We start from the raw sequence: 10,097 nt of genomic DNA, 5'->3' as shown, positions 1-10,097 counted from the left end.
AATGTATTATGGTTTGACATTTAGTTATATGCATGAATTCTTCAGTTTTAAATATTAAGCCATAATTAATATCGAATTCACTTAACCTTGGTAATAACTTTTTATATGCCTTTTTTGGGGCATTATGATGATAGTAGACTTATTTATGGCTTGTTTATATAACATATATATATACATATATATATATATATATATATATATATATATATATATACATACTTATATATATAAAGTAGAGCTAATCTCTGAAAAATTCTCAATTTTTAGAAGGATTATAATTATATTTTTAAAGACCTCCCAACCTATCTTATTTTTTTCGGGGAGTTGGGGGTGGTTGGTTAAATATGTCCACAGCATTAGCACTAACCTGAAACGATTATTTTAACTATCTGCCATATTTCAACTACTACAGCGGTTATAACTGAAGATATTCCGTTTTGTTACTCAAAAAGCCTGTAATTAAAATTGGTTGATAAGATCAATAACCAGTTGTCAAAGGCATCTGGGAAAATAACTACCGACAGTTATTTGATCAATATAGCTGAAGGTTTTCAGAAAAACGTAGGATATTTCGTAGATGTTCTCTCCATAGCTCAAGCGAAAACCATTAACGAAAAAGTTATAATCCAGCCAGAATAATTCACATGTATGAGAAACAATACCTTACTGGGACCATAACGGTTAATAATTGTGCCTTGTACTTCAGAGGGTCATAGAGAAGCATCGACCTTCGGGAGCTCATTTTTCTTTGGTGAACCGACTAAAACACGATATCACCCTTTTCTAGCAATGCAGTCATCAGTATCTTAAGCTACGGACTATTCTTGCGCCAACAATTGCGGTTGGTTACTTAGCAATGAGTAAAACTTTCATTATATCAGTTACCTGTTCTCTTACTCTCAGGGGAAAGAAGATGAGATTAAGTTCAGAGGACAGGAAGTTTAACAACATTTATGAACTAAATTCGGTACATTATTTTGGTATGATGACGAGACGAGTTCTGTCTTATTATTATTGATTCAAGACGTAATGACTTATTCAAGGGAGGGGGTTTAACTATGGTGCTCTCATCAAGGAGCTCAACCGAACCGGAGGAAGTTATTGTGGCTGACCCTTTTGGATGTGTATTGGAGAGGCGTCATCATCATCAAATCGGACTCGGGCGAAGCGCCGTCGAATCTCTTCCCAAACCTCAGGAAATTGCGATCTCGACCGAAGCGCAAGAAATCGCGGCTGTAAGGTCTCTTGGCGACCTCCTGCAGGTCGTCGAGGCTTAAGCTCTCGTCCTCTTGCTCTTCGTTGGCAAGGTTATTTCGTCCCCAGAAGGCGGGACCATGAGGACCCGAGATAGAACTATCGAAGTAAGCGGAAGCCTCGCGCTTAGACCGACGGACTTCTTTCTTTTCGTTAGATGGAAATTGGGTGTCTGCAGACGGGGTAGTCTTAGCGTCCCTCCCGAGTTTGTAGTTTCCGTCGCCGTCCTGTTCTCCAGAGACCGTGGTGGCGGGAAAAGAGGAGGGTGGTGATGCACTTTTGGGATGTTTATTAAGGTTTTCTTCTTCGCAATCATCGCAGAGTGTCTGGGAATCAACTGATCGTCCAAAGCGAAGGAAGTTCTTGTCGTAGTTACGTCCGAATCTAAGGAGTAAAAGTTATATGAATAAAAATTATAACATTTATTGCTTATGGAATTATTGCATTTACTTTGCATAATATTGTAAACAGAATATTTTCCAAGTGACGTTGATAATTAACTGTAGAAAATATTAGTGCTGGTTTTTGAAAAAAAAATCATAGTGACAGTTGGTATATATACTGTATACCCACAAAATATATATCTAGCATCCTTATAAGTTAATTAATAGAATTATTTAATTGTTTATAGTTATATAGAGAAATAGCATAAAAAGAAGATTAACTCTGTATTTAAGGAGGAGTTTAACAATAACCAAACAGGGTGAAAGGGATTGAAAGTTCAAATAACCGAAAATCTTAACGACAGCTCCTTCGTTCGTGAAACTATTAGAACCCCGGGTCACATTTCCACCCTCCGTTCCTTCCACCCTTCCACGCCTTGAAATACAGATAGCATTGTTTGCCATATATCTCTTCGCAATAAATTGAAAATTCATTCTTATTTCATGCCTTTTGACCACCATAATTCACCTATTTTCCATTTCATCACGTCAATAACGGGACATGCCAACTTCTCCTTCCTCGTCTTAGGATATGCCATCTTAGAATTGTAGGGCGTCCAAATAAAACTGAAAATGCAGCTGATGTCATTTCTAAAGACGCAGTTGTTGATATTATGGCAAGTAGGAATAATAGGAGCCTAGTATTTTTATAACATAAAGCTGAATTTCCTTAAGCATTTTTAACAGAACTGAGAGACGTCTATCTCGAACAGTCCTTAGGCAAAACAAATGTAACTGCTTTCACCCAAAAGGAAGTTCTTCGTTGGAGGGGGAGTGTGTAGAGATTTCGGCTAGCACGCTGTTGGCCCAGCGTTCGACTCCCCGACCGGCCAATGAAGAATTAGAGGAATTTATTTCTGGTGATAGAAATTCATTTCTCGTCATAATGGGGTTCGGATTCCACAATAAGCTGTGGGTCCCGCTGCTAGGTAACCAGTTGGTTTTTAGCCACGTAAAAATCTAATCCTTCGGGCCAGCCCTAGGAGAGCTGTTACCCAGCTCAGTGGTCTGGTTAAACTAAGACACTTTTTTTTTTCCACCCAAAAGGGTGAGTACTTAGAAAATGTAAATTACATGCGAGTTCGCTATAAGTTTGATTGAACTTGAGTTACAAAGTGACTGAAGAAAGTGTTCGATTTCATTGATCGGCGCAAGTGGTTTTATAGAAGTCTTATAACAGATGCATAAAGAGAAAAGTGGAAGTTATATAGGTGCCTTTCGGTTTTGTTTATCTGGAGCCATTTTGTAAATTGTGGCTTGATTATACTGGACATGAGTATTAAAAACAGTGAAATCGATATTATTATTATTATTATTATTATTATTATTATTATTATTATTATTATTATTATTATTATTATTATTATTACACCATAGGACAATGAGAAAAGATAATACTACACTTTAGAATGTTTTTCTTTAAGTAAGGCTTAATATTATCCTGAAGTCAGCTCAAGTATTAGATGTATATTTCATTGCATTACAGTGACTATTCAAGGGAAGTACTTTAAGTATGATTAATTCCAGTGGTGAAATTCAGACATATTTCTTGCTGTATTATAATTTCATTCATACTCAAAAGCTCATAAACTAAAATCGGATCTTTGTGTAGAAAGTGTCCTGCAAAATAACAGTATGCACACAAGTTGCTTATAAGAAGAATTGCCGCAGAGGTAAAGAGATTTTGTTTGTGCTAAGAAAGCAAAAAACCAGTTTTTCCATCAACATATGAATAAATATGAAAGACAGAAATTGAAAGAATATTAAAGATGAGAAGCTCGAGGGTAGTGGCAGATATCTGGTGATCCCTTGGCCGCGTTTGGTTGTTGAGACTGATTCTTCATCGAATGATTTCTTTTCTTATAAAACTGATTTCAGAGATGAAATATACAGATATTATTCTTTGAGAGTTTGAATTGCTGAGAATTTAGTTTCATATGTGTTCAGTTATGTGATAAAAAAAAGGCCAAACAAATCCTATGACAAATTTGAGAAAAAGAAAATACCTAAGAATAAAAATATAAAAAAGGCAACCTATGCCTCGTTTTGTACTAAAAGACTAAAGACCTAAAATGACTACTTAAGCCTTGCAGACTTCATCTGTATCCTAACCTACCTCAGAAAGTTCTTATCAGCGCGGCTGTACCGGAGGTAGTTCTCCAAATCGCCTCTCTCTTCCTCCATAGACTCATCTTCGAGGCCGAGCTCCTCGGGACCCGAACGCCCGAATCTCAAGAAGTTTCGGTCGCGTCCGAAACGCAAGAAGTTGCGATCTCTCTTCTCGACGGAAGCTGCGCCATCTTCGTCGTCTTCGTACTCCTCGTTTCCCCCGCGTCCAAATCTGGTGACAAAAAAAAAAAAAAGTGATAAATCGGTTTCAAAACTATTTTTTTTTTACTCGGAACTGCGTTTTAATGTGAATTTTCAAAACAATATATAACGAGGAAATAAAGAATTTCCGAGGTGCTTTGGGGGATTGCTATCTGAAATAAAAGAAATATTGTATTAGATGATATACAAAGCTGAGATCATAAACACACACACACACACACACACACACATATATATATATATATATATATATATATATATATATATATATATATATATATATATATATATATATATATATATATATATATATACACATATATATATATATATATATATATATATATATATATATATATATATATATATATGTGTGTGTGTGTGTGTGTGTGTGTGTGTGTGTGTGTTTTTAACAATCTCAGCTTTATATGATATCATCTGACACGGTATTTCTTTTATTTCAAGCAACGATCCCCTGCGCGTGTTCATTTATATATGTAGACAAACACACACACACACACACACACACAGTTCTCCCAGAGGTGGTCTGAAGGACATGTCCTTTCGTCATGATCTCATCCGTATTTGTATATTTAGTAATTTCCTTTACGTTATCATCCCTTACTCTATCCTGCCTCTGACTTCTAATGTCTTAAATAAAGCTTTATTCTCACATCGACAAAATCTTCTAGCTATAGTTCAGTTTTTATTCTGTGACTCATGTCCGTTCAAAATACAAATTGATGTGAGCAAGGTGTAATGAATAATCTCACTATTATGCAATTTCAGTCTACTTGATTTCCAACTCTTTTCCAGTCCGCCTATTGCTTGATTTGCTTTCATGAGTCTTTCACTAAACTCCAACTCAATAGACCCGGTACAGGATATCACTGTATCCAAATATTTGAAAGGCTTAACCCCCATTTAGGGTTATTTCATCCCTTTGTGCATACTCTGTCATTATTTCTAAGTTTAATCTTGGGTCACACCTCTCTAGATATATGTTGCATTCTATTAAGCAAGTTTTTGAAACTCTTTCAAGCTACCGGTATGGTTTCCTGTCTTCATTCAGTAGCTGGAGAGAAATGACCAATCATTCAAGACGTCACTTCTCAAAAAACGCCCCCAACCCAACACCCCCGCCCCGCGTCCAGCCGAGTTCATGAGCACTAACCTGGCATATGGAAATATCTGATAAAGGGAGAAATGTGGGCCTCTCAAGGCACCATATAGTGGGTTGTCTCCAACTCCCATGACGAGGAGACTAATGGACCTCCTTCAGAATGTGGCCATTAAGCGGCACTCTTTAAAGGAGCTTCTAGTGGCAGGGACCGAAATACTTGACTATGAAACTAACAGTGGATGCCTCTCTATCCTCCAGACATCATTCAGAAAAGAAGTAGAACCTACAGTTAATCAACAGCCTGAGGAATTCATTATATTACCTACAGTGAAACACCCGCCTGCCCATCGGACACCCTTCCAGAGTCATCGAGAATCCATATATCGGTCCCCCTCCTGGCTCGCTGAAATGGTTAGCGTCGATACATTTCATAGTTCCTCTTTGGGTTACCATTCCAGCTCCCTGATTCGGCTGTCCTAAGTTTTTTACTCAGATCTTACATAGATACTCCCTTTTCTTGCTTTTGCATTCATTCTCCACTGACGAAGGAACTGATACAGTTCTGAAACGTTGAGGAATTTATCATTTAAACGTGTATAAAGGCTGGAACGTTTCAGATGTTGTTTAATCTTAAACAACATCTGAAACGTTTCAACCTTTATACACGTTTAAATGATAAATTCCTTAAATGACTGGTAACCTGCTTTTTCGGCTACTTGATGCAGACAGAAAATGTTTTCGCCAGATTAAAAGAATTAAGAGTTTTATATGTATGTATGTATGTATGTATGTATGTATGTATGTATGTATGTATGTATGTATGTATGTATGTATATATATATATATATATATATATATATATGTATGTATGTGTGTGTGATGTGTATCAATAGAATATTTGTATGTATGCGTCAGTGGTCGTTTTATCCTCTTTTGTAGCCGTACCTGAGAAAGTTTCTGCCGCCATCTTTCTTCACGGCATCACCGCTGCGTCCAAACCTGGAAGAAGAAGAGCGCCGAAATTAAACTAGTGATACAAGGCTTGAAAAATTAGACTCGACTCACTTCCAGAGTACTAACTTTGTAGACACAGTCCTCAGACGTATCGAAGGAAGAATTGCGAAGAGGTGAATAAGAGTAGTGGTTAAAAAGATTATCAGATAATCATAGAGAGAATGTTTACGATACACCATATGTGTATTTAAATAAATATGAAAGTAAAAAAGAAAGAATATGCCGCTGATAGACGCAAATATTTGAAAATAATAGCTACTCTGTGGATATATGAATCACAACCTATGTTCAAACATTTGATTTTCTGTTGTTTTAAATGGCCATTCATTTTATATGTAAATTTCATGTAAAAAGGAAGGCTACGTTAAAACGAAGCTGATTCGTTATGGGAGATTATAACATTATTTACGAAATTTTATGAATGGAAAATATTTTACCTTGGAGGCCGAAATGTACTTAGCTAAGATATTTTAGAAGCCATAATATTCATCAGAAGTAATTTCACATGTACTTACATTATTATGCATTTTAGACTTCGATATTAAGAGAATAATGGTTTGCATTTTTTTTATACTGAATAATTTCCTTTTAAACAGAAAATCTATATCTCGTGATATACGAGTAAATGAAGTAACCACCTTTCCTGGCTATGACTAGCTGCTCTCTCTCTCTCTCTCTCTCTCTCTCTCTCTCTCTCTCTCTCTCTCTCTCATCAAATAAGAGCATCAAGTTGCCAGTTTTATTTCTCCATGAAGACTAGTAATCATGTTACCACGACATTTCAGACTTAATTTTTAATGGTAAATTAGAATAATATGTGGTAAAATTTCAGTCAACAATTAGCCCTAATGCATTCAAACAACATCTGGTACTTAAGAGTCAGTCATCATGAAAAAAAAAATCCGTTTAATCTAAGTAATGAACAATATTAACATCTAAACCATTTCAGCTTCTGAGAGAAAGTAGATCATCATTTAATTACTTTAAGTACGAATTAATTCTACGGTCTGCTCATCTAGGATCCTTTTTACTTGCTGGTGATGACTTTTTCGAAATTACAATTAGCCATTGCAGCTGTAAAGTTTCACACAGTATTTCAAGATTCATAGACTAGCTATCATGTTCATCATTTTCTCCGTAATTTTGCTGATCCATTCCAACCATGCCTGAGAATCATTACTGAGTGCTTCCCACGGCAGCTGTTGGGTAAATTTAGACGGTGACTTTCCAGTTCTTGAAAACCTTCCGTAAAACTGGCTTAACGGCTCAACGAGAGTGAACTAGGGCAATGGGAGGTTGAAAAAGAATCTTTTAGTTTGTATAATGGATACATATCTCCTTAAAGCAACGTCATTTTTAAAAATTCAACTGACCATTCCGTGACCGGTAGCCTATTTAGTAGGTATTTAGTAAGATGTATCATTCAGTAGACACTCGGAACCCATAAGTGTATCTCTTCATTTACTTGATTATTTACCTACATTTCAAATAAGCATACCGTTCTGCAGTTTTTAAGGACGCGATATTACACGTAAGTACCCATAAGCTTTAAGATGCAATGATTTTTCTTTATAAATTTCGAAAAAAGTAGGAATAATACGCTTTTTAACACACATTCTGAGTGAGAGTTCTCATAATTTAGCGCTCACAGTATCTTATATATTTTTTTCCTTAATGTCCCGGACATTTTACTGGAATCAGTAAATACATCTTTCATTTTAAATTCCTATTTACATATCAAACTATTTTGCACTTTCGTATGCAACTCACCTCACTTAGAAGTGCGATTCAGTAAGACCTACAATGAAAATTATGGTGTAAAGTTATTCAGCTTTTGAATTCAAACTTATAAACGGGAGAAAAATGGACGATCTAAAATCGGTCATCAAAGAACCAAAATGATTTAGGAGAGACAGTCATTGCCTGCGGTTTGCTTTAAAAAAAAAAAAACAAGAATTCTTGCTCATGTCATTAAGGTACAAAACCCTTCCGTAATCTGATTTCGAAGAATTCTGACCTCCCTTTTCCCCTCCGAGCCAGATTACGGAGGTTTTACTCTCTAAGCCTCGGAAATATAAAGACCGTAATGTTAGAAAATGTAACTTCGTAATTCCTATTTCTTGAGTCGCGTTGCGTAACTACTACCACCAGGCAGAAGATCAAGAGCAGAGAACGAGAAGAAGCTCATTTTCAGTCTTTGCTATAATAACATATATATATATATATATATATATATATATATATATATATATATATATATATATATATATATATATATATATATATATATATATATATATATATATATATATATATATTTATGTATGTATGTATGTATATATATATATATATGTATGTATGTATGTATGTATGTAGGTATGTATATATATATATATATATATATCTTGTAATTTCCACAATGGTGTGGATGAAGTATATATAAGTCCTCACGTGAAAATGAAAGGAATTGTACCAAGACTTTCAACTTTTATTCAAAGTCATCTTCAGGGTACTGAACAGAGTTTAGAGAATAACATATACAAGAAAGCAATATGGGTCACAGATAACAATAAAATAAAATGAGTCAACAAGCCATTTAAGTATGTAAACAACATTCATTCAAAAAACAAAACATACTTAGTGGAAATATGTAATTACTACAAATGCCAGTACAAAACTATCTGTTTGTAAAAATCTAACAGCTTGTTTCACTCTTGCATCCTTAAGAATAAAGCTTTTTAACAATTCGTCCATCTTAAAAAGACCATCGCTCAAATTCATATTACTAAAAGAACTAATGAGGCATCTTCGACCAACAATCTGTCATGCAACGAGGAACTCCTAAGAACAACTACAGCTGAATTCCAATCTATTGGGTGCCCAAAGTCTCTTACGTGACAAAAAATGGCGCTTGAGCTGGTTGCAAACCCGTACATTATATTTTTGACTCTCTTACTTAGTTCCTTACCAGATTGTCCAATATAAGGTAAATTACAAGTTGAGCAATCAATTTTGTACACCCCTCCTGCTGGCATTTCTGGTTTGTTACAAAACAACAAATTCTTGATGAAGTATTACTAAAAACAACATTTATTTTCAGACATTTCAGGCTACGTACAATCGATAAAAATTCACATCGGTATGGCAAAACTAAAATATTTTCAGTGTCATAAGTTTTGCCATACCGATGTGAATTTTTATCGATTGTACGTAGCCTGAAATGTCTGAAAATAAATGTTGTCTATCAAGAATTTGTTGTTTTGTAACAAACCAGAAAATGCCAGAGGACTACAAAGTCCTGATTGCTCAACTTGTAATATATATTGGACAATCTGGTTTGAATAATAAAGAGTCACACAGCATAAATATAATGTACGGGTTGCAACCAGCTCAAGCGCCATTTTTTGTCACCGTAAGAGACTTTGGGCACCCAATAGATTGGAATTCAGCTGTAGTTGTTCTAGGGAGTTCTGTTGCATGACAGATTGTTGGTCGAAGGATGCCTCATTAGTTTTTTTAGTAATATGAATTTGAGCGATGGTCTTTAAGATGGACGAATTGTTAAAAAGCTTTATTCTTAAGGATGCTGTTGATTTTTTATGTACATACAAGTATGTTTTTGTTTTTGAATGAATGTTGTTTATATATAAATGGCTTGTTGTATGTATATATTCTCTAAATGTAGATGATATAGTTGAAATCATTTTCACGTGAGGACTTATTATATATATATATATATATATATATATATATATATATATATATATATATATATATATATATATATATATATATATATATATATATATTACTAACAGTACCTCATTGAAACTGGATGCTATCTAGCGGAGTTATTTATTGAAAAAAAAAATATTACAAGCTTTCCAGGATGCTTGACAATGAGGACTGTTAGTCCTGGAAAGCTTGTAATA

At 34.8% G+C, this 10,097-nt stretch overlaps 1 protein-coding gene across 1 annotated transcript in view; it reads right to left on the bottom strand.

The window, feature by feature from the left end:
* Window positions 1-310: 310 nt before the first annotated feature.
* LOC136848269 (FMRFamide-related neuropeptides-like) overlaps window positions 311-10,097 on the bottom strand; it is a 146,544-nt gene continuing 136,757 nt past the window's right edge. The window contains exons 3-5 of the mRNA XM_067120659.1: window positions 6,097-6,150; window positions 3,814-4,038; window positions 311-1,638 (exon numbers count right to left, since the gene is read on the bottom strand). Of these exons, the coding sequence (XP_066976760.1) occupies window positions 1,080-1,638; window positions 3,814-4,038; window positions 6,097-6,150 (838 nt within the window). The 3' untranslated portion in view covers window positions 311-1,079. The remainder of the gene's footprint in view (window positions 1,639-3,813; window positions 4,039-6,096; window positions 6,151-10,097) is intronic.

The sequence above is a fragment of the Macrobrachium rosenbergii genome, chromosome 2, assembly GCF_040412425.1.
Source record: "Macrobrachium rosenbergii isolate ZJJX-2024 chromosome 2, ASM4041242v1, whole genome shotgun sequence".
In the NCBI taxonomy this organism is placed as follows: domain Eukaryota; kingdom Metazoa; phylum Arthropoda; class Malacostraca; order Decapoda; family Palaemonidae; genus Macrobrachium; species Macrobrachium rosenbergii.
This window is presented reverse-complemented; position numbering and strand designations above follow the sequence as displayed.